The sequence below is a fragment of the Microtus oregoni genome, unplaced genomic scaffold (assembly GCF_018167655.1).
Source record: "Microtus oregoni isolate MIOR12 unplaced genomic scaffold, Mior012 000022F_ref0000154, whole genome shotgun sequence".
Lineage (NCBI taxonomy): Eukaryota > Metazoa > Chordata > Mammalia > Rodentia > Cricetidae > Microtus > Microtus oregoni.
The window spans coordinates 11,501,124-11,525,830 of NW_024543081.1; the positions used below are offsets into that span (position 1 = coordinate 11,501,124).

Consider the following 24,707-nt stretch of genomic DNA (forward strand, 5'->3'; position numbering starts at 1 on the left):
TTCTCGTCTCAAAATATTTAATTTTGTTTGAAAAGGATACATTCCCAACTTCCCTCCCTACCACATCACTCCGGCCCACCAGCAGTGACACACTCGCACAGGCACACACACACATAAGGCCAATGGGCTGCTGTCTGCTTCTACCTCTGCAGCTGGGACAAAGGGGTTTTCTCCTGGCCTCTTTCCCCCAACAAAGGTAGGGAGAGGGGCCGCTGGAATGCGGCTCCCGGGGAGGATGCAGAGCCCCACACATTCTACCAATCACATGCACTTAGAAAAATAAAACCAAGTGGTGTTCTGGCATCCTAATACCAAAAGACAGCAATCTCTACCTGGAAATCATCTTTGCCTTTTTCTAGAAAAATTTATTGCACTTAATTAACAGATGTTAAAGAAGCTGTGGGTGGGGCTTAGCCCTGGAAACCAGGAGCTTCACGCCCCTCCTTACAAGGAGCACACTTCTCAGAGCCACTGGAGAGCTTCACGCGTGTCCCCAGGCTAGAGGACTGGAGGAGCTGCCTGAGTGGAAAGCAGACCACAGCACCCTCTCAGCAGGGAGTGTGGACCAGGGGTCAGGTTCACTGCCTAGTACCATCCCCAACCAAGGGAGTCAGACCCACAAAACTCAGCCTTTGGGCCAAGGATAAGGTGACTCAGGCAGGTACTCCACAGGGCGGAGTTTTCTCCAAACGTGTGTAGTTCTCTTATAAAGACATTTCTTGTATGTACATTCCTGCAGCATTCTAGCTCATTCATGCATCTTTTTTGAGGTCGCAATAGAACAGGATGCTTAGGAAGTGACAGCACTTCTCATCGCAAGGCGAACCCATGGAGAGCCAATAGAAGTTGGCTTCTCAAGCCTGCTACTCTTTACAAGATGTCAGAGATCTCAGTGCAGGAGACTCAGGCTTCAGTTCTCAGCTCCTAGAGTGAGGGAGGAGACTTTCTTGGCAAGACAAACAGCAGAGATCAACTCTTTCTGCACAGTCTTGGGTCTTAAAGCCAACAGAGGAACCGAGCTTATGTGAACACTTTTTTCTCCAAGATGTCAGCTTCCAGGCATGCTTCTTCCCGTACCACTGCTTTTCATTCAAAGGCTTCTCCAAGAAGCGAGCGCCATACCATTTCCAAGTAAGCACTGTAGGAGGAGCCAGACCCCCCCCGACTTCTGGAAGGAAAGGAGGGCACCACAAGGCAGAAGGTAGGACCAAGGGAGACACATTAAGCCCCAACCCACCCACTGGGGTCAGAACACAGATGGCATCCAGAGCTAAGTATCCATTCCTTAAAAACTAAAACTTAAAAAACACAAACCTTACATTTTCTAGCCAAAGTGAACGAAAAGCCTTTAGGTCAAGGCTTGTCCACCAGTAAGGAAGTGAGAACTGCCTCTGGGTGAACAGCCGGCTCAGAGTGCCAGGTGGGTGGGACGCAGGCAGCCAGGGCAGGACACTGACATGCTGGGTGTAACTGCCCTTTGTGGTTACAACAGAGTGACAAGTGTGCACATGGTTCCTACAGAACCACAAAGTCAAAGTCATGGACCTAGTAGGAGGGAGACCTCCCTTGGCCTCAGGGACCTTTGTCAAGAGGTGATGTGCAGGTCCCAGGAGGAGCAGGACATCTCCTGGCTGCAGTCCATGGCCAGTAGACGGTTTGCCCTGGTCTTAAAATTATGAAAAGTCTTGAAAGATTGGGGCCCCAAACAAAGCCACTGTTTAAAATAAAGCCAGTGTTAAGAATAATAAAGCACCCTCGTCACCTCTGTCTCCTTCACACAGGCTGCCCGCCCTGAGCAAATAAACACACCCTCCTAGAGGGTGCCCTAACTGACCCACATGAGCAGAGGGTTCCACGATTTCCTTAGCCAATCCTCTGGGTAGAGCAAGAGGACAAGTTCAGTCAAACGTAAGAGAAGGGTAGAGCTGTGAGGCAGAGGAAGCCAAAGCTGCAAGAATCGCTCCACCCCATGGCCAGACCTGTGTGGTCAGCCCCTGACTCCTGAGACCAAGACTGAGGGACTCCAGGCCAGTGTAAATGTCTCCAGAGCTGCTGTCCTTTGAGATCTGTACTGTGACTTCGGCAAGTGCACTTCTATGAGGCTGCACCCTTACACTCACGGAGAGGATTCTGTCTGCGAAGTGAAAGGCTCTCTTCTGCCTTTAGGGAGACTGGATTCTGGCCTGGGACACATCAGTGAGTCAGAGCAAGGAACCAATGGAGCGTCACAAGAGATAGCCCCTCACTCTGGTGCCCACAACAAGAGGCTGTGGAGGCCAGTTTCCTAAATACCATGTAGAATTAATTGGTACCCTGGTCCCAGGAAGCTTAAGTTTCCTAGGTGATGGGGTTTCTTTCTAAACCTAAGATCTGAGAATGGTTGCTGGGTGAGAATAACCAGAAGCCAGGCAAGTGGAAGTCAGGAGCCTCCAGACTGGCCTGGAGGTACAAAAGCCTCCGTAGGTGCTGGCAACTGGAGCCCAGAGAGCAGCCACCCTGGGAATGTCTCTTCCGTAGCAAGTGGGATGTAGAGGGAGCTGATTCCAGGGCTGCTTCAGGTCTGAGAGACACAAGATAAAAGGGATGTGGGAGCTAAGAAGGGTAGGATGCACTTCTGCTGGTAGCCCCAAACTCCACTAAAATTCCAGGCTATGCAGAGACCCCACTCTCGTGGCCCACCACCCTCCACACACTAACAGAGTATTATATTAGTGAGTCCTGGATCTGAGACAGATGGGAATGATGTTTCTCTCAAAGAATTTTTGGGGACAGTGAGGTGCATGACAGACACACCCCAAGTGGAAATGCACCTGCTACCTGAGACAACATGAGGGTGACAACAATCATGACTCATTCTGTAGACAGCCCTTGTCAGTTCAGACTGAAGACTGAGAGAAGGCTAGGAAAGCCTGAGCACTGCGGAGAGCTCTGGACTCCAGAGGTCCCTTCTGATTCAGTTGGGACATCCAAGAAGAGAAACTTGGGCCGTTTACCCGTCTACGTAGATTCACTCATGTTTCCCCTCAGAGAGGAGCCTGATCCCCTGGGGAAGTCACCACGTGTGCTGGCCATGTTGTAATGAAGCTGAGACGTGAACGCTCCTAGAGCAGACCATGTGCCCATGAAGAGTCCTAAGTCTCCACACGAGTGTGGGGTCCTGGGAGCCCCAGGCAGAGGTCTGAAGTGCAGGCAGTGCCCTGCAGGGCAAAGGGCACAGGTTACAAGGGCCCGTACTTGGTCTCATACTTGGACACGATGGTCTTGCACTTGCCCACCTCCTTGCGAAGCTCAGCGACCTCCGTCCGCAGGGCTGTGTTCTCCTTCTCCAGGAAGGCAGCCCGGATGGTGATCTGGTTCTCCTTCAGGCGCCTGGCATCCCGGGAGCGTTTGGCTGCCACATTGTTCTTCTTGCGTCTTGTCCAATACTTTTCATCCTGTGGGAAAGTACCCTTTGTGGGTGGTCTGGTGCTCCCCCTGAGGGAACCTAATCTTCCCACACCAGGTCCACCCCCACAGTTGAGTGCTGTGGTAAGAAGGAATACTGTGGACACTGCCCTGTCTTCAGAGGGGCAGGCTGCAGCGCGTGTCAAGAGTCTGCCTTGACAGGCAGTGTGCTGCTGTGTGCTCTGCCCTTGTCTCCTTCGGGCATACTGGTTAACATCTCTCTCTGAGACAAGGTCTCTGTCAGATAGCTCTCCTTGTCTAAGAAATCACTATGTAGACCACCTGGCCTTGAACTCCCACCAATCTGCCTGCCTCTGCCTTCCAAATGCTGGGATGAAGGACTTGTGCTATTATACCATGCTTAGTGGTGGTAAAGCCATCAAGCTAAGTGCAATCCCCTGAGATCAAACCTGACTCTACAAAACCATGCAAGAAAGAAAGAGTGGGAAGGAAGAGAGGAGGTGCATACCCACGCCCCATGTTACATGTGTGGATGTGAGAGGAAAACTTTTGGGTACCAGTCCTCATTGTCTATCCCTGTTGTGTTTGGCAAGATAGGTGGCCCAGAGTTTCCAGCAATTCTCCTACCCCTGCTTCTCTTCTCCCAAAAGGAACACTGGGATTACAGACACACACTGTTACAGCTTTCACATGCATTCTTATGTTTGTTTTTTTTTTTTTTTGGTGGCAAATGCTTTACCCACTAAGCCAGTGGTTCTCAATCCATGGGTTGCAACTCCTTTTGGGGGGGCGGGCAAACAACCCTTACACAGAGGTTGCCTAAGGCCATGGGAAAACACAGATATTTACATTATGATTCATAACAGTAGCAAAATTATTTATAAACTAGCAATGAAATAATTTAATGGTTGGGGGGGTCACCACACATGAGGAACTATATTTAAGGGTCACAGCATTAGGAAGTATGAGAACTAAGCCAGCTCCCCAGTCATACAAGGTGTCTTTTGTCCTTTAATTGTTCAACCTTGCTTTCTGTGGTCTAGTGACTTCTCTTCCCCATGGCTGGACTAATGCCAGGGAAGTGGAATACTAACCAGAGGCTCTGGGAAGAAGGGAACTATCTGAGTCACTGGGGCCAAACCTTGCCTAACTCTCTCTTCCCATCAAACTGCTGCTGCAGTGGCTCCAAGCACAGAACTCCTACAGTATCTATGGTAGGAAGAGTTCTCCATATAAAAATCAGGTTTGAGGCCAGGCAGTGGTGGCACATGCCTTTAATCCCAGCACTCGGGAGGCAGAGGCAGGTGGATCTCTGTGAGTTTGAGGCCAGCCTGGGCTTCAGAGTGAGTTCTAGGACAGGTCCCAAAGCTATACAGAGAAACCCTGTCTTGAAAAACCAATAAAAAATAAAAAAAAAAAACCAAAAAAATAAAACCAAAAACCTACTCTAGTTCTCTCTCTTCTCTTTGGTCTTCCAAGACAGGGTTTCTGTGTATAACAGCTCTAGCTGTCCTGGAACTCACTCTGGAGGCCAGGATAGACTAGCATTCAGAGATCCGCCTGCCTCTGCCTCCTGAGTGCTAGGAGTAAAGGTGCGCGCTGCCACCTTTACTTCTCTTTGAAGTGCTAAAGGTGGAGCTCAGGGCCTCTCCTCCCCAGCAAGCGCTGTACTCACTGTACTGCTGAGCTATGCCACAGCTTACCCTGGACTCTGAAATCACTGCTGTGCCTTTAATAAAGGATTTTTTTTTTTTTTTTTTTTTACCTTCTGCTCATCAGGAACAAAGACTTTCTTGGCTTTTTTGATCATGGGCTGTGGCTTCAGGTCTTCCTCTGCAAATTTGTGCTTCCGGGGGTTGAAAAGCTCCCCACCTGGCACACTGGAGAGGACCAGGTCGGCAGGGTCAGGATTGAAGTTCACATCAACCTCCACACAGTTGGGGTCAATGGGACTTGGAGTCTCCCTTTCCTTTTCCAAGGACGATTCTGAAAGACAGAGGCAGAAGATCTAGAAGCATCTCACTGGACAGAGAAAATACACACCGCCCACCAGACAACCTCCATAAACTACTGCCATTAAGAAAACCACATCGGCAGCCCTAGAAGTAGACAGGCACATGTGGTTCACTTCCTGAGATGACCCTGCCCTGTTCTGTGTGCTATGGATCAAAGCCAGGGCTCCATACAAGCTAAGCACGTGCTCAACCACTGGTCACTCCAGCCCAGGAATTCTTCCCCTTGAGGAACAGAACACACCAAAGAACAGGATTTTTAAATGTTTTGTTTCCCCGAGAAATGGTAAACAAAACACTAAATCATTACACCCCTCAACCTCCTATGTCTCAGGTTCTCCAAGAATGAAAACCAACATGGGATAAGGACACAGGCTGAGAACCGGCACGGGTTCTGCTTCTGAGTCCACTATGTCAGTTGCTGTGTTCATTCATTTAGCCTTACAATACTGAAAGGAAACAAATGCTAAGTGTTATTTTACAGAAAAGAATACCAACGCTCAGATAAATCCAACGGCTTTCCAGGATCCCACAGGTAAATAACTGAAGTAAAATCTGACTCTTGGCCTGGCTGCTTCTGGCTCCTTGCTCCTTCTGTTCCATATGGCTAATTGCTTTATAGGTAAACATTGAATTAATGTCAATTTTAGAGGTCAAAGGTTGTGTGTTGAGATAAGAGTTGTGTGAGAAGAAAACTGAACCCCTGGCCTATATGTTCAATGCTTCCAACAGGACTACACCAAATATTCAGCCAACAGATAGTTACTAAATGCCAACTATATCCCTGGTAGTGTAGTGTCCTGGCAGAGACAACACAGTATAACAATAGAAGTTAAAGCCATCTGTGTAGCCATGGCTGTCTGGGAACTCACTCTGTAGAATAGACTAGCCTTGGAAGTCAGAGATTCACCTGCCTTTGTCTCCCAAATGCTGGGATTAAAGGCGTGCACCATCACTGCCCTGCAAAGCTATGGTTCTTAACAGGGGACAATTTTGCCCTGCAGGAAAATATCTGGCCACATCAAGTCTCCAGGGTGCAACCAGCATGTGTGTAGCAGCCTATGCTGCTAGACACCCTACAATACAAAAGATAACAAAACAGGCCTGGAGAGATGTCTCAGAGGTTAAGAGCCCTGGTTGTTCTTTCAGAGGTCCTGAGTTCAATTCCCAGCACCCACATGGTGGCTCACAGCCATCTGTAATGACATCTGGGAGCCTTTTTCTGGCCTGCAGGGATACATGCAGATGAAACACAGTATACATAATAAATAAAATAAATAAAAATATTTCAAAACAGGTATCAAAATTAAAACAAAAAAATCTTTCTACAATCCCCCCACCCCCAATAAATGTCCATGCTGCTAATACAGACATTTCCCTTGAAAGAGGAAGTCACTGGGATATTCATAGCACAAATGTGGCATGGTCAAGTTTAGGTTTCAACTGGATAAGGTTGAGTGTGGTGGATCGGAAGCTCTAGGTTGTCACTTGCTATATACATAAGCACTCCCCCCATACACACACAAAGGTGTGTGTATATGTATGTTATATTTGTCTCTGTGAGTCCTGGAGCTCAGTGGTTAAGAGCACTTACTGCTTTGTTTTATTTAAATAATTTATTTGGTTTTATTTTATGTGCATTGGTGTTTTGTCTACATGTCAGATCTTGGAGTTACAGACAATTGTTAGCTGCTACGGGAGTGGAGATTGAACCCCAGTCCTCTGGAAGAGCAGTCAGTGCTCTTAACCGCTGAGCCATCTCTCTAGCCCGCACTTACTGCTCTTGCAGAGGACCTGGGTTCAGTTCTTATCATCTATCATGACAGCTCAACTGCCTGTAACTCAAGTTCTAGGGGATCCAACGCCCTCCTCTGACCATTGTGGGCACTTTATATACACGGTACACACACATACAAACAGGCAAACACTCATACGCAAAATAAATAATGCTGGGCATGGTGGCACACGCCTTTAATCTTAGCACTTAGGAGGCAGAGGCAGGTGGATCTCTGTGAGTTTGAGGCCAGACTATCTATATAGTTAGTTCCAGAACAGCCAGGGATTACCTCTGAGAAGACAACTGCCCAGAGTCATGGATACCAGCATAGTTCCGTATCCTGATTTGGGCAGTGCTGAAATGGGTGGGTCACTCTGTGAGAATCCACTTGCAAGCACATACTTCACTGAAACTCCTTCCTTACGGACTAGAGAGATGGCTTAGTGGTTTAGAGCACTGACTGCTCTTCCAGAGGACCTGGGTTCAATTCCCAGCACCCACATGCCAGCTCATAACTACCTGTAACTGCAACTCTAGGAATTCTGACACCTTCACACAGACACACATGCAAGCAAAAACACCAATGCACGTAAAGAAAAAAATCCTTCCTTAGGGTGGGCATGGTGGCATCAGGACAAAAAGGCAGGCAGGTCTGTGATTTACTTGCATGCATGTTATTTAGACCATGTGCATGCCTGCTGGGTCCCTTGGAACTGGTCTTATGGATAGATGCGAGCCATAATGTTGATGTTGGGAACAAAGCTCATGTCTTCTGCATGAACAATAAGTGCTCTTAATGGCTGTCACTTCTCCAACCCATTTCCCTATCTTTAATTGACACAATTTATGGATCAATTCCACATGTAAAATATTTTTAAAAATTTTCCTGTGATGTACATACGTACAGCTCTAAGTGTATATGTGTGAATATACAAGGCCAGAAGTTAATGTTGAGTGGTCTCCATCACTCCACCTTTTTAATTTAACTTTTCAATTGTTTTATTTATTTGTAAGTGTGTGCATCTGCATGTCTATCACACTGCATGTTGTGCAGGTCAGAGGACAACTTCCAGGAGTTGATCGTCTCCTTCCACTATATGGATCCTGGGCTCTGTTGTCCTCTGATCTCTACACATTTGGTGGACACAAGTTTGAGTCCCAGCATTCCATTCTGTGCTGAGCCACCTTACCAATCCACTCTATCTTATTTTTGGTGAACAGGGTCTTTCACTGAACTTGGAGCTTACTGATTTGGCTAGGCAGGTTGGCTGACTGGCCAGTATCTAATTCCCCAGCACTGCCGTGTCCACATTGTGCTAAGAAGCTCATGATTGTGAGACAGACATTTTTACTCTATGTGAAATGCCTGTTGAATCCCTTGGAACTGGTGTTATAGATGGTTACGAGCCACAATGTGTGTGACGGGAAACAAATTCAGGTCCTTTGCATGAACAGTAAGTGTTTTCTGTTTTTTTTTTTGAGATAGGGTTTCTTTCTCTGTGTAGCTTTGGAGCCTGTTCTGGAACTCACTCTGTAGACCAGGCTGGCCTCGAACTCACAGAGATCCACCAGCCTCTGCTTCCCAAGTGCTGGGACTAAAGGCATGCGCCACCACCGCCCAGCACAATAAGTGCTCTTAGTGGCTGAGCCATCTTTCCCACCCATTTCCTCCATCTTTAATTTTTATTTAATTAATTAAATTTATTTTGCAGTGCTGGGAAAGAAACTCAAGGCTCTTAAAAAATATTTTACGTGTATGCATATTTGTCTACATACGACATTTATACCTGGTATCCACAGACACCAGAAAAGGGTGTCAGATCTCCTGGGTCTGGAGTTACAGACAGCTATGAACTGCCATGTGGGTGCTGGGAATTAAACCTGGATCCTCTGAAGAATAGCCAGCACTTTTAACCACTGAACCATCTCTCCAGTCCAGAACCCAAGTGCATGCTAAACAAGCACTCCCACTCCGCCGCTATCTTTGGTCAAAGCATCTTTGTCCCTCTTTTTTATTTTTTAAAATGGGGGTCTCAGTATGTTATCCAGACTGGCTTTGAACTTGTGATCCTCCTGCTTCAGCCTTCTGAGGAACAAGGATTGCAGGTCTATGACACTGAATCTGATTTTTTCTTTTTGACTCTTGCACTGGGGCCGCAGAGATACAGTGCCTACAACATGTGCTGCTTTGCAAGCTGACCTGAGCTCAGTTCTCATCATATCAACACAACATACAACATCCTGTAATTCAAGCTCCGAGAAATGCAGTGCTCTTTCCTAAGGCCCCACAAGCACTGCATTCATGTGCACACACCTGCCTCCCATAACTAAAGTAAGAAATCTAAAAAGAGGACATTAATACTTTAGGTATACAATAAAAGGCTCTAACAGTGATATATATACTCCAACCTCTTACTTTTTAAATTTTATTTGAAAAAAATTCTTTTTTTGAAAAGTTAAACAAAAACACATCATGAGAATTTCATGGTGTGGGTCCCAGGAGACATGTGTCATCATGTCTCTGAGGCTACAGAAACTCTGGGTAGCTTCTGAAACAGGACACATCTTTCCTGATGGATTTATGTTCACATATGAAAACACAAACCAAAAAAATCAACCCCCAGGCCAAAACAGTAAAAGATGTCTTAGATCCCGAAGATAATCTTGGAGCAGTGGGAACGGCATTTGTGCTAGTGCCTAAGCGGCACCTGCCTATGCAGACAAGCACCCTGAGTTCAAGTGCTACTACTTCAGTCCTATCAGCTCGGTGACTTGGGAAAGTTTCTTACTTTCCCTGTGCCTCAGTTTCCTCATCTACAAAACAGGGATGATAGCACAAATAATCTCATAAGATCATTTCAATGACTTTTGTTAATGTCTGACATAGAATCAATCCTAGTATATGTTTGCACTTACAGTCAGAATGTCAATGACAGTGATGTTTAAAAACACTGCCTAAACTTTGCAAGAATCTGTGACCAAAACCCCGCTGCCATAAAAGAACTGTATCAAATGCAGAGCAGGGTTTCTCTTCTGCAAGTTGCAGCCTGGGAGCTCATTCCATCGCCCTGAGCATGTGCAGTGCCCCAGTAGAGGAAGACCAACTCGTCAGGCCTAACTGTTTTATCCCGAGCCTTATAGACAGTACTGAAGACTCTGGAACAGAGGGTCCCTCTAATCTGTAGCCCATCAGGACCTGCTTCAGAAAAAAGAGCACACAGGGAATGTGGACATAGCAGAGCTCAGTGGAAGTGGGCTCCTTAGATGAGACTGTCACTAACCTGTGCTGGACACGGTTTCCGAGGGCTGAAAGACGGCAGTAGAGGAGGATGGTGGAGATGCTGTGGAAGAGCTGGCAGACTCCTTCCCTTCAAGCTCTGCCACAGGCAGCAGCAGGTTCTGGGCCAGGTGAGTTGGGCTGGCAGGGATGCCATTCTCCAGCAGGAACTCATCCAGGTCCATGTACTCCAGGTGGAAAGACTCGCCATCATAGGGGATGGTCTTGTCCCAGATGGGCGGCATGAGGGAGGCAGAGACGGCCATGGTACTGGCTGCTGCCGACTCGTCCTCCTCCAGTTTTTCCTTCCCTTTTTCCTTATCTGCAAACAAAGTCTATGATGAGACACACATAAGAGAGTAACTACCTCATCCCAGAAGGGGGGCAGAGAGCCTCAGAGAAGCCCCATCTCTCTCAGAGGTCTGTTTAAATCCCCACCCCATATACATGTTTCAAGAGCACGTTCTGTCTTCCCATTATAACCTGGTGTGTGAACCAGGCAGGCTGGTCTCCTTTGGGGGTGGCCTTTCTGGAATGCTAGTGGCATACTCCAGGGCTTGAGGTGGTCCCAGAGTTACTGCAGAGTAGGCTATGGGCAAGGCATCTGTAGGAGAGGCTACATGGAAGGAAGTGGTGTTTCTGACCTTTCCTGATATCTTAGTGTGGAAAGGGCTGAAGGCCGTCTAGCCAATAACTTCTGGGTTCTCCTGTCCCATTCTCTCTAGTTATGTCTCTTGTATGACAGGTGACCTGATCCATGTTATTTAACCTGAGCCTCAGTGGTTTTCATTGTCAATAAATATAAAGCATCTCTTTTTCGAAGATCAGTGGTAACATACAAAGATGACTTCTATTGAGTATGTAGTACCCAGTACACATTGCAGGGAGCTCACTGAGGGTGGAGACTATGTCTGATTCAGCTCTAGATTTCAGGAGCCAACGAAAAGGCTAAGCACACAGTGGCTATGGGAACCTATATAATGACTGGAGAGTACTGGATTTTTAGATACATGGGCTTCACGTATAGTCACTGAGAGCAACCAGTTCAAAAGGCCTTTACCCCTGAATAGTAGAAAGAGTGGAGGCAGGATTCCTGGGAGGATGGAGAGGGGTGGAGATGGAGAAGGAAAACTGTTCCTATTTAAAGTGACGCTAATCAATTAGTGAAGATCAAATCCCACCTGTCTTAGTCAGAGGTTGTGCACATGGATATCCAAGAGAGCTCAATCAAGAAAAAAAGACCAGAGAAACGTGATGAGAAGGAAATCAAAGTGACAAGGAGGGGAATCAGAGATGTGGGGGATAAAATCCTGACAAATTCATGCTGGGTTTTCAAAATTGAGGGAGACAACTTTGAACTCTGGATTTAGAAATAAAAAGAGAGAGAGAGAGAGAAATCAAATAATATTATACTGGAGATAAAGCAGTCATGCTTGGGCCCCAAGACCAGACAGCTAAAAGGCAGTCTATTAGCCTATTAGTCCAATAAAAATGACCAGACTCAGTGAGGTGGAGGTTCTCACAAACAGAACTTGTTCGTAGCTTCTAATATGGTTTAACCTGAATTTCTACAACTGCTTTTTTTTTAAAAACAAAACAAAACAAAACAAAACAAAAAACCAGGCTTTGATTTAAAAACAACTGGGAAGCAACCAAATTCCCAGCCTGTGTGCTGGGTGGGCCAGATGGCTTTACTGCTTGTCTCTGACTCCACATTCTGTTCAGAAATGAGTGGACCAGTTGGGTGGGGTCACTGGGGATCAAAAGAGGTAAAAGAAGGGAGGAGATAAAAAAGTAGCCTTACAGAAGGACAAGCAACAGGAAGTTCTACATTTTGCCTGACCAAAGCAATTGAAACTATTATTTTTTCCCTGGTTTTTCTCAGACAGGGTCCCACGAAACCCAGGCTGACTTCAAAACTGATGTGCGGCAGAGGATGACCTTGAACCAGTGAACCCCACCTCTACATCTCCAGTGCTGGGATTACAAAGCCGGCACCACTACAATCAGTCAGGCTACTTTAATTCAGTGTTTGTAAGGTGAAATTTTAAATTAACTGTAAAAGGTAAATGCCTGACGTGCCCAGCGCTTAAATCACAGGGACTGACACCAGTGTTTGTCAGCTTGAGACGGCAGAAAGAGCACCAAATCAAGAGCCAAAGGCCCACCCACGTGACCTTGAGGAAGCAGAGCCACCTCTCAAGAGCCTCAACTTCTTCGCCTGCAAAGTGTAGATAATAAGCTAAACAAGACAAGACTGTGTCAAGATGTTTGCGAGCATGTGCAAACGTCAGGTAAAATCACTAGAAGGACTGCTCATCACTGTAACCTTAACAAGAGCTGCCAGATGTGAGCACCAGCCTGCCCTTTGTCTTCTTCTCAGATCTGGAGCAGAGCATCTCTCCAAACAAACAAAAAGGTTTGTGCACATGAGGTCCTGAAGCAGGAGGCGAGAACCCAGCCTCACCTGATGAGCAGAAGCTATTTATAACCCAACAGTGACAACCAGAAGCACAGCAGCCCCGGAACACACCCAGGAAAAGAGAAATGGCATTTCAGGAGGGGAAATGAGTTTGTCAGTGCAGGCAATCCATACACCGCCTATCTCTTCCCATATACCCTAATTACACTCAGCTCTCGAGAATTCGAAGGTCTGGGCCGGAAAGCACACCTGAAGGCACCTAAAACCCTACGACAGGTGGCGGTCCTACTGCTCTTCCAGGCCAAATACCGGGTCAAGCCTGCCTTCCACACAAAGCCCCAGGGACCCTTGTGGCCTGGGCAATACTATGAAGCCGCTCCTGCCATTGCTAACCTCAGTGGCGGCATTCTAATACTCATCCCCGGCCCACTTTTACCCATCCTTCATCCCCTTAAAGACACCACGGACCGTCACTCCACACCACCTCCTCCGTCTGTACCTCAGCAGCCGCCCAGAAACACATTTCCAGGAAAGCAGCACAGTGGACTTGCTCAATGTCCACTCCCGGAGAGGAAGAATCATTCTCCTCCAGGACGGGCCGAAGACATAAAAGGCCATCTGCTACACTGATCGGTGCTTCTCAAACTTTGGTAGTGGGCTCTGCACCCACTGTGGTGCAGTGGGGTGCTTCTTAAAATACAAGCTTCTGTCCCGGGATCCGCAGGCTGGGAGAGGCCCAGGAACCGGCATTTTAGGCAAGTGGCTCCCTAGGATCTGGATGCAGGCAGCCCCGCTGCAGCCCCAGCTAAGTGGCTGCATCCTTGCAAAGTTCCATCGACCTGTCCTTTCCAGAGAGCCCCCTGACTTTCTCTCGCGTCCACAGGCCTAGCCCGGCAGGTCCCTAGTCATCTCCCGGCCCGCATAACCCCCCTACGCTGGACCACTTCACCCTGACCTCTGACCGGACCCGCCCCGCCCCCACAAGGCCCCGCCCTTGCAGAAACCCCGCCCCCAGACACGCGCGAGCCGCCCCCCCTCACCGAGGCGCGTCTCGCGCGGGGGGTTCTCCATCAGCTTTTTCAGGACCAGCGGGAAGGAGCCCGACAGGCCCCGTTCCCCAGCAGCACGCCCCGGGCCCGGCCCCGCCTGCGGCTCCACAGGCGGCTTCTTCCCGCCGCCTGCGTCGGACATCGTGCCCTGAGCCCCGCTCCTGCGCCTCGCCTCCCCCGCCCGCACCCCGAGATGGGCCGGAGCGGCTCGACCCGCCGCAGCTGCTGACACGGGCAGCACTGCGCAGACGCGCCACCTCACCCCCGCCTCCCTCCGTCCCCGCCCGGCCCGCGGACGGGTCCCGTCTCATTCATTATTCATGAGACCAGGACGGCGGTCCCGGAGCGTGGCTTCCGATTGGTGTGCTCTGCGCGAGGGCGGGCACAGCTCCTCGAGCCGGGATTGGCTGGGGTGGCCAAACGCGCTCGACACGTGCGGGGCCAGGTGAGGAGCGTCCCCCTCGCCCGCCCGGGAACATCTTGGCCTTCCGTAGAGTGCCTCGCTTCGTTTTGGTCAGTCGTGTCCTCTTAGCCACCACTTTCGTGACTCCCAAGTTTCCTCCCAGTCCATCGCGGCTTCCTCTTCCTCCTTCCCTCGGAGAAGCCACCCCGGAGGGAGGCGGGACTGGACGCCAAGGCCCAACCCCGAGGGTCACGTGGAGCGGCAGCCGAGGCGTCCCGCGAGGGGCGGGGCGGCGAGGGGAAGGCGCACGTCAGCCAATGGGCCAAGGGGGCGGGGTCGGCGCGGTTGCACGAGGCTGTGCACGTGCGGCTGCGGCTGCGGCGCGGCGGGGCGGGGCTGGGCCTGGCCTTGCTTGGCCTGGCCTGTTCTGGTCTGTTGGTCGGTGGACTCTGCCCGGGTCCGGGGACTGGGACGTGGGTCCCCTGCCAGCTCTCCTCCCACGCGCCCCCGAGGTTGGCGGAGAGCAGGCTGGTTCCAGGCCCGGCCGCTCAAGCGGGTGTCAAGTTCCCGCTGATCTGGGGTTTGGGAGCAGGCGTGGCTGCGGGATAAGCACTAACAGGGAGAGCGCATTCTTGAGACCTCGCCACGAACAAGGGTCGGGGCGTACTTCCGTACTGCTAGCTGCTCGCTTGCGACCTTGGGAATACCACTTTCTCCACCTCAGTCTTAACATTCAACATTAAACTAGACAGTCAACACAGTTTGGGACACCCCCAAATTCTCTTTTACAGCTAGGGTTTCCCTTTCTTAGCATTAAATTTTAACTTTCTCAGAATCAAAACAAACCAGAAACTACCTGTCTTGCATTTTGTGGGAGACCCACTTCTTAACAAAAATATCGAGGTTTTCTGGGTTCCTTAGGAACCCTGTAAGTCGTGAAAAGGGTGAACAGACCTTCAAGGCGGCTCGCGGAACTTTGTGCCTCTTTGCAGTACAAGTCACGCTCGGCTTCAAGCCCAGACAATACTAGACGCTCTGGGATTAAGGTCCCAGAGGGGCAGGGACTTGGCCTGTTTATACTGTGTCCCTCCCATGGCTCCCTGCCTCTGAGGGAGGAGCCGGCGTCTGGCAGAAAGGCCGCCTGTAGTTCCTGCGGTAAGTGCAGAACCAGAACGCAGCAGCAGACAGCTGAAAGCGCCTGGAATTAGAATTTTGCTGGGACTTGAGGAAAAGGAAATTGAGTAGCTGAGTAGGCCTGAAGGAAAAGACTTGAAGGACTTCAAATCCCAAATTCAAGTTGTTGCTGCCACTCTGGTTAGAGGTCTGATGCCTCCAGACCATTGTTTCCTTTCTCTCCCTATGCCAGAGGGGGATAAGGCAGGATCTGGCCTGTAGTATAAATACTTTGCCTAACTTAATTAAAATTGACGGATATAAATCCAGCGTGGAAAAGGGGAACTACATAGAAAAGCCATGTTTTGCATAATTATTAGCGGGAATTATATGTGTGTCTAAATCTTTAGGAGAAACTGACCTAGAAACAAATTTAAAAGAGCAGCTCCACGAAAACGGAACAACATACTACACGCTGTAAAGAAAAACTCGGGGAGTAAGATGGCTCTTGGGGTAAAGGTGATTGCTGCCAAGTGTGACAGCCAGGGTTCACTCCCTGGTGCCATAACTCTCACAGACTGTCTTCTGACCTCCATGAGCACAGTTCCCGTGCACACACACACAGCAAAATATAGCATAAGATTTGTAAAAAGAAAAACGGTCTTCCAGCTCGTTTGGTTATAGAGGAGCTTGCTAGACTAGACTTAAATGTATATTTTATGACTAAATATTATATTATTGAGAGGGGAAAAATAACAATCCCTAATGTGGTAGAGTGGCAAGTTATCTGCTTATAACAAAGATGACAGGTCGGGAGAAGGAAAGATTTCCACTCCTCTTTCTGTCCTCTCTCCCTCCCCCTCCTTTTCCTTATCCACCCCTTCTCTTTTTAGCTATGGTTACCCCCCAGATGGATGATGACTGTTGCACCCATCAACCAGCCAGCCTGGAACAGCTCACCTAATAGGCCAGTGACTAGAATGCATGAAGGTAACAGGCAGAAGCTTCAGAAACTGAGGTAGCATTCAGTCTTCCCTCTACTGACACTCCAGGGAGGCGTTTCCCCCAGATAACCAACTCAGGAGCCTTAAGGGCCCTGCAGCGCCTTCTCACTAGCTGTGGGGATTGCAGCAGTCAACACTGTCCTGAAGGCAGAGACATTACTTTGTCTTCCTTCTCCAGCTGACCTCAAGAACCCCAGCTGCATTTCTCTACTGCCCTCTCCTGTCATTGCTATGGCCATAACTGTGACCTTGCCTCTTCTCACAGAAGAGGAATAGTGTTGTGCAAAGTAATTTGCTAATTGCCATAGTGTGTGAGCCTTCTAAAGAAATAGACTACCTAAGAAGAGCGTGTCAGTGCCTGGTTAAACTTTAAAAGTATGTGGCAGCTGGGTGTGGTAGTGCACACCTTTAATTCCAGAATTTGGGAGGCAGAGGCAGGTGGACCTCTGTGAATTCCAAAACAGCCTGGTCTACAGAGTGAGTTTCAGGACAGCCAGAGCTACATAGTGAGGGTCTTGTCTTAAGAAAGGAAGGAAGAAGGAAGGAAAGAAGGAGGAAGAAAAGAGAGAGAGAGAGAGAGAGGTATGATGTGTGGCATCACAGTCTCCTGTATCGATAAATATTGGAGATAGGGTCTCAGGTACTCCAGGCTAACTTCAAACTTGATATGTAGATGAGGATGATACAGGAGGTTCTCTTGCCATCACCTCCTGTATCATGCTACCACCTTTGTGTGGTGTGTGGGATTATAGGCATGCGCCATCACCAACATTTTATAGAGTATAGGAGATCAAACCCAGCCTTTGTGCATGCTAGGCAAGTATGCTCTAATAATAGCTTATTAATTAATTAATCACCTATTTATTGTGTGTGTATGTGTGTGTGTGCACACAGGTGCCATGGCACAGTTTTGGAGGTTAGAGAACAACCTTTGGGAGTTGGTTCTCTCCTTTACCATGGGTTCCAGGGAATAAAACTCTGGTTGTTAATCCTGGTGGTGCATCTAGGACTGACAGATGGCACTGGAACCAGGAATGAGCAAAAGCAGGCTCATAGTAAGACTTTCACCGAGTTCTAGAAAGTCAAAACTCACTGTCCCAATACTAACTGCTGGCAAGCACAATGCTTTGTTCAGAGTAGTAATAAATACTTATTGGCTTGCTTTCCTTGCTTGGAGTTGGTAAGAAGGTTAAAACTTCTTAGAGCCAAATCTTATACATTTGTGGTGTGTTATTAATATTAGCTAACAGTCGTGTATTTGACTTCCGCTGGAATCTGGAAGAACGAGCATGAGCCATTCTTTCAGCAAGTCCCCAGGATTAGTCCTGCCAGCAACTCTTTTGTAGCCCACATACCTGTGGCCGGGGAAAATGTGATTCTGTGCTTTGTACTTTGGTCTCAATGTGCTCTAGGGTAGAAGTGGAGGGTGGAGCCTCTTTGTAAATTCTTGCCTCTCCCCTTCAATACTCCCAAGAGTCCTAGTTTCCTATTTGGTTTGTGTTTTGCACACTCCCAGGGTTTGGATAACAGATGAGCTGTCCCAAGAGTACCATGACCATGAAGAAGACCTCCACCCACCACAACTAGCCCATGCAGTGTCTGACCCACCACCGCCTGACAGTCGGCTTTCCCTAGCTGATGTCCTGTTGCTGATGCAGAAACTGGTGCAGGCTTCATGGCCCAGCATTTGAAGTCTTGTCCTTGGGATCTTTCCAACCTCACTCGTGTTTCTCTCCCTCGTGGCCCACCTTCTGTGGCTGGCACCAGTGCCCTTTCATTGTGCAAATGGAGAGCCTTTGTGGTGCTTTCCCCACAGCTTGAAAGCTCTTCACATAGTTAGCTCCGCCTCACTTTCCAGGTCTTAGCTGAGGTGTCACCCTTGGCAAGGGCAACTGGACCCATGATTGCTGTATTTCCTCACTGGGTTGGCAGCTGGAGTTGGGCAAAGACAGTGTTGTCTCATCTACGCCTGAGCCAAAGCATAGCAAATACTCACTAAGCTAGTAATGAATAACAGAATGACCAAGAAACACCACATGGTTTCAGAGATCGGGGAATTCTATGGCTAGGCATGAGCCTGGAACAGAAGCTGAGTGACCTCAACTGACAGCTGTGTGGCCCTCCCATCCTGGATCATCAGTGTTCTCATTGGTAGAATGGAAAACCGGACCCCCTTGCAATGCTGCTGCACATAGTGATGCAGGAGTGGGTGGCACATGCACCAGTCAGTCCTTTAGCAGCCTCACTTGGGGTCGACCAGATTCAAAGCCACCTGGAAAGGGCACCTTATGACACCGCCACCAGTAGATGGGACTTGATGAAGATGAGTTTTTCATGTTTGTAATGGTGGTAGGGTGGAGCGGAGAACAAGACCCTGGGATTCTCAGGAGGAAGGAAAGGGCCACTCACCTATTTGCCCTGAGGTGGCCAAGCTCTCTGAGTTCATGCTTCACTAAAAGAATGAGAAGATGCATCCCTGAGCAGGCTGAAATGAGGAATGATGACTCAGAATATATCCAGCACCTAGACAGCCCTATGCCATCTTCTCCATCCTGAGCAAACACCACACTTTTTCTGGTTCCCCAAGCTGTGTGAGTCCCCATATAGACCTCTACTAAGACCAAGTTTGGGTCAGTCCAGGCTGCATGTAGTCCACCTGCAGCCTGTTTACTTCAGTTCACCAAGAGGACTGGAGTAAGTCCCTTCCGCTGTACCCTTTTGTTGTACTCCAGCAAGTACCTCTAAGATATTGTCCTGTCCTGTAGGGTGGATGGTATCATGCCTCAGGAGTCTCACCACACACTTCCAAGGAAACAGCTCTGTCTATGCACAATCTCATAACATCCAGTTCTTCAAAGGAAGGTGAAAACAAGGAAATGAGGGTCAGATTGCCAATGTAGGAAGGAAGAAGGGTCAGATTATAGGTGGAAAGAACAAACACCAAGTCAGCCATGCTGCTCTTGGCCCTTCAGAGAAAACAGCATGGTGTGTCACAGTTTGAAACACTTCCATATGGGATAGCACATTTAGTCCTGGCAACGAGCCTGTGGAATAGGTAGTCCTCGTCCTTTCTTAAGGCTAGGCTCTTCTGGGAAGCAGAGCCAAGGATCACATCCTGACCCTAATTTTAAGGCTTTGCCTTTTCTGCCTTGTCCAGGAGTATCCCTTCCTGCCCAGCCCAAAGTGAAGAGCGAGTTTGACTTTAAAGCATGTCCGGCTCCTGTAAATGGAGGCCTGGATACGTGGAGAAGACAAAAGGTGGGTAAGGGTGCAGTGAGCACAGCCTAGGCCCTGTGGGTGAGGAAAGGTAGGTAGTCAAAAGCTAGCTGGATGATTTAGACTCAAGATCTTTCAAGAGACTGAAGAAGAAAGAAGCAGGAGATGGAGAGAGCCCTGAAAGAGAATCTTTGGGGAAAGTACTAGAGCAGAGACAGGAAACGTGGTTTTTATAGGTTCAGAGGTGAGAAACTGAGTCAGAGCTTAGAGAATGGATCCATCCTTTGCTCATGGATTTCCTAGTCTGTAGGGAAGCTGGTTGAATTGTGGCTCAGAGTAAGGACCACCAGGCAACCAAGGGAGTCTCAAGTCTGGTCAGTACTGATCAGGAAAGCTTACCTACTTGGGGACCAGGGAGAGGCAGAAGTTTGTGCAGGCTGCAACAGGCCCTGGAGCTGCCAGTGGGGCTCCATGTGAATTTTGGAAGCGTCTTTGAACTAGAAAATTGAGCATGCAGCTGCAGGGAGAACATTCTCGAGGGCACACCTGGAATTTCTCACACTCTGCACTGCTCTTGTGGAAATTCCTTCCCACTGGAACGTAACTACACCCTGCATGTGACTTGGCCATGCTGCAATGTCTGGGCTAGCGGGAGAAAAGGGAAAGGAAGGTCTGCAGGCTCCTCCAGAGAAACCCACCTCTTTCATGGAGGTGAAGGGCAAGCTGCTGGCTCTGCCGACTCCCACAGAGGCCAAAGCAGTGATGGGAAATGGGGAAAAACGACCACAACAGGAACTTGTAAAGCTCGTCACAAGACTGCTGAGCCTCTGGTTCAGCGTGGTGGGCATGCACTTACTTGTTTGGGTGGACATTTAGTGGTTTAAGAAGTCCAGGAGCTTTGGGGTGTAGTGACTATAGGTAGTAATGTGACATAATTGGCTCCCCCCACTTTCCCCTTAATTTTTGCCCAGTTAGCCACATGCTGCTGTCAGTGCCACATGAAGTAACAAGACTCCAGCCTAAGACAATGCTAAATCGGGCTAACTAGTCCTCAGGTGGAACTTACCAGATCTTGGCAAAGCTCTGCCTAAATCCTTGGGCAAGCCTCTGCTAAGTGTGGGCCCTGACTGCCCATGAAGGATGGGGAATTTTCAGCTTTGCCAGGGCTCTACATAACAGCTGGGAGCCAGTGACTAGCAGTTGTTACCACACTTTGGAGGAGGCATTGTTAGTCTCACGCAAAGAACAGTGCCCTGGGTCCACCCTGAGAAATTTCCCTGCCTATCTGTGAGTTGACCCTGTCTGCAGTCCAACAGGCATCTTGGGACAGCTGGGTGGGGTCATGAGGGTGCTGCACCATCTTCCCTAGTACCTGCAGACATGGAAATGCTCTGCTCTCACTTCAGAAAGCCTTCGCTGGGCCTATTTACAAAGGCCACCCAGAGATGGCAGAAAGCTGTAAATATGGACCTAGCTAAGGCTCATCTGTCAGGGGGTTCTCCCAGGGGTATGTCGGGATATGGACTTCTGGTCAGCTGCCGGTGTCCTTTGTGCAATTGGATGCAGGAACACCTTCTCTGTTGCCTGTCTAGGAGCGTGTCTAACTGCCTCAGCATTAGAAACTGCATGGTAGTGCATGCCTTTAATCTCAGCACTCGGGAGGCAGAGTCAGGCAGATCTCTGTGAGTTCAAGGCCAGCCTGGTCTACAGAGGGAGTTCCAGGACAGCCAAGGCTGCACAAAGAAACCCTGCTCAAAAAAAAAAAAAAAAAAAAAAAAAAAAAGAGAGAGAGAGAGAGAGAGAGAAAGGAAGAAAGACGCTGTAGTCGAAGTCTAAGGAGCTCTCTGAGGACCTTGCCATAAGCTCCGGGGAAACCCTCTACCTCAGATAGCATTTCCCAGCATCAGAGCCTCTGTCCTGCCTCCCCCTAGTTAACAAAATTAAGCCCATTCCTGGCTCCAGCAGGTGAAAGGAACCAGGGGCTGTCCTCTGGCTCCAAAGTTTGGAGAGCACCCAGGAAGAAGTCCTGCAAGGATACCAGGTTGATGACATGTATCAGATGCCAGCACAGAATGAGGCAGATGCCTGACCTCCTGTCCACTGGCAGTAGAGACAGGGTGGTCTTCTCTAAAGGCAGCGAGGGGGGTTGATTGTACAGCTCCGCAGCAAAGCTTGTGCTTAGCATTCAAAAGGCCTGGGGTCAATCCCCAGCACCACCAGAAAATGTAGTAAGAACCTAGGGTGAACCTGAGAAATTTTGCAACATAAATATCAGGAGAGAGTACCCAAGTTGGTTTCCCAACTTCCAAAGCTAAGCAGTTCGAGCCTTTAACTTTCCCAGGAAAGATGTGTGATAATCCAGGTATTGGCTACCCAAGCTGCCCCTCTCTGCACCTCTGCCATGCACTCCATTCTGCTTGTCCCTAGCCCTGGGGTTGCCTGTGGTATCCTAGGAACGTGTGGCTTGTGGTTCTGTTACATAACCAGCTTGCATCCCATCCATGAGTTCAGCCCTACAGCAGTGAGCAAGTGGCAGGCGCATAGAGCCTTCTCCAGACACGGCTGCTGCCCAAATCTACTGGCTTTGCCACTCCTCTGCTCGCCCCCAATGTGCAGAGGGAGGGAGCTTAAGAAGTAATCAGTTTCCAGTTAGATTCCTTCAGGCGCTCTAGTCCTGTCCCTGTCCCATGTGAGCACAGCACCTGTCAGGAGCTGCACGCTGTCCATAGAGCCCAAAGCCAGTAGGTATGGGGGGCAGCCCCAGAACTGATGTGGCATACACACACCGGGGGTCCTTCTCTGCATTGCAGCCCTTCTTCACCCATCTTGCTACTGTCCCGGTGCCTGCTCCCACCCCTTGGACACTTAGGTACCTTGCCAGTATAGATCCCTGTGTTCCTACCTGTCCTCTTCTCTGGCCAAGACAAAGAGTGTTCCAGCAGGGACTTGAGGACCTCAGGCATGTCCATGGCAGGGGCCACTCCAATCTGGTTGCAGCTCGACATGGCCCAGCAGGAGGTGCTTGCTCCTGAGTTTAGAAGCAGCTGGAGAGACAGGGGCTGGCTAGGGAGCCACAGGCTAGGCAGGCAGGCGGGGTGTGAGCCTGAGGCAGCCAATGGGCAGCCCCAACCCCAGCCCGCCTGTCCACCCCCAGCTCGGCCACCTGCCAGCTCCGGCTGCAGCCAGGCCTTTCCTTCCCGCTGCTTGGCAGGGCGGGCCTGGCCCTGCGCCAGCTGCAGCACGTGGAGCTACCGCGCCAATCCTCTGACAGAGAACCTGGCCTGTTATCTAACTTTGCAAAGGGAAGTTCTCCCCCAGTCTGGGAGCCATAACCAGGGCTGCCAGATGAGAAGGTGAGCAGAGCTCCACGCCCACAGCAAGTGAGCACAGGCACATAGAAGGAGCTGAGGGGTGGGGGAGGCCTGGAGGCCCAGGTTCAGTGGAAAACAGGGCACACTGTGGTAATTGTCCTGGGCTGGGATCAGAGGTGGCAGGAAAAAAGGATGACAGACAAGACCAGCACCCCAGGCAGCTCAGCACAAAAGATACTGTAGTGACACTATGCCTTCACATGGGAGCTTGTAAGCCTCAAGGAGTTGGGCATGTTTGAATGTACATGTGCCATGCACATAAGCCCTATATAGACATGTACGTTTATTTGGGGCTTTAGACTATCTGTAGAACTTGAAGCGTGTTCTCCAAATCTCTTTGGTCTTTCAAAAAGGAGAGAAGGGGAAGGTAGGTCCCTAGGATGGTTGGCAGCATGGGTACTACTGAAAGGGGACATCTCTGCCAACTTGGCTTGTCCTGAGTGACTACCTTGCTTCTTTGTCCTTTAAGTGGCAGTTGGCCACCTACTATAGACCCTTTCTTTTCCCACAGGTCCACTGTGATCCTCAGGACATTGAATGTGTGTGGGTGAAGTCAAGGACTTGTATATATATCTTCATCCTTCCAAGAGTGATACCACAGGGTCAGATTTAGGCAGAGATGCCAGATTGTGTAGTCTTGAACAAGCCAGAAAGTGATTCTGGGGCTCAACTCCAAAAGTCAACCAGCAACTCCTCTTCAGGCCTGCTTCCGAGGCTCTTGGTTTCTGTCCTGTGGCTGCTCTCCAGAATCACATTTTATACAGTCGGAAATGCTCCCAGTGCCTCTGCTGGCTTCTGCCCCAAGTCTTTAGTGAATTCTTTAACTACCTTTCTTCCTCCCGAGTGATTCTCCCCAACTTACTGAAAAATTATTACATATTATAGATTATCTATAACCTACAAACCTAGAACTCACTCTGTAACCCAGGCAGGCCCTGAACTTGTGTTCTGTCTCAACCTTTCAAAGAGCTAGGATTAGACTTCTACCACCAGGTTTGGCCAGCTTCCTTTTTTGTTTTCTTCCAGGTCTGGGGATGGAACTGAGGGCTTTGTGTGTGCTGGGCAAGCACTCTAAGCCCTCACTTAAATTCCTTTACAGTTTCATAGATCCCCTCTCATCCTCACCCCTTACCATTGCCCCCTTTTTAAAAAGATTCATTTTTATTATTTTTAATAGTTTGTAGGTGTATGTGTCTGTTTGTGGGTACAGTTATGTGAGTGCAACTGCCCAAGCAGGGCAGAGGCATCAGATCCCCTGGAGCTGGGGTTACAGATGGTTGTGAACTGCCCAATGTACCCACTGAGAACTGAACCCAGGTCCTCTGGAAGAGCAGCAAGTGCTCTCAACCAGCCTCTGTTTGTTTCTGGTTTTTTTTTTTAATTATTTATTTTTATTTTATGTACATTGGTGTTTTGCCTGCATGTATGTCTCTGTAAGGGGGTTCAGTCCCTTGGAACTGGAGCTACAGACAGTTGTGAGCTGCCATGTGGGTGCTGGGACTTGAACCCAGGTCATCTGGAAGAGCCATCAGTGCTCTTAACCGCTGAGCCATCTCTCCAACCCTGTTTTTGTTTTTGTTTTGTTTTTTAAGTTATAAACTGATTGGCCCATTAGCTCAGGCTTCGTATTAGCTCTTATAACTTATATTAACCCATTC

At 49.1% G+C, this 24,707-nt stretch overlaps 1 protein-coding gene across 2 annotated transcripts; it reads right to left on the reverse strand.

Moving 5' to 3' along the window:
• Window positions 1-22,856, reverse strand: Tef (TEF transcription factor, PAR bZIP family member). Of its 2 annotated transcripts, none has more exons than XM_041671936.1 (4): window positions 22,581-22,856; window positions 10,476-10,793; window positions 5,171-5,391; window positions 1-3,434 (listed from the first exon to the last, which is right to left on the reverse strand). In XM_041671936.1, the coding sequence occupies exons 1-4, from the start codon at window positions 22,681-22,683 to the stop codon at window positions 3,219-3,221; spliced, it is 858 nt and encodes a 285-aa protein (XP_041527870.1). In that variant the 5' UTR covers window positions 22,684-22,856; the 3' UTR covers window positions 1-3,218. The 2 variants fall into 2 exon arrangements, with proteins under 2 accessions (XP_041527870.1, XP_041527869.1); XM_041671935.1 differs by lacking the exon at window positions 22,581-22,856 and adding an exon at window positions 13,934-14,242.
• Between the last annotated feature and the right edge of the window lie 1,851 nt (window positions 22,857-24,707).

Coding starts and splice junctions, on each gene's coding strand:
- Tef (XM_041671935.1), bottom strand. CDS start 14,084: ATGTCCGACGCAGGCGGCGGGAAGAAGCCGCCTGTGGAGCCGCAGGCG. Junction 10,794..13,933: donor CCCGCGCGAGACGCGCCTCG/GTGAGGGGGGGC, acceptor CTTTGTTTGCAG/ATAAGGAAAAAGGGAAGGAA. Junction 3,435..5,170: donor TTGTTCCTGATGAGCAGAAG/GTAAAAAAAAAA, acceptor ACTTTCCCACAG/GATGAAAAGTATTGGACAAG.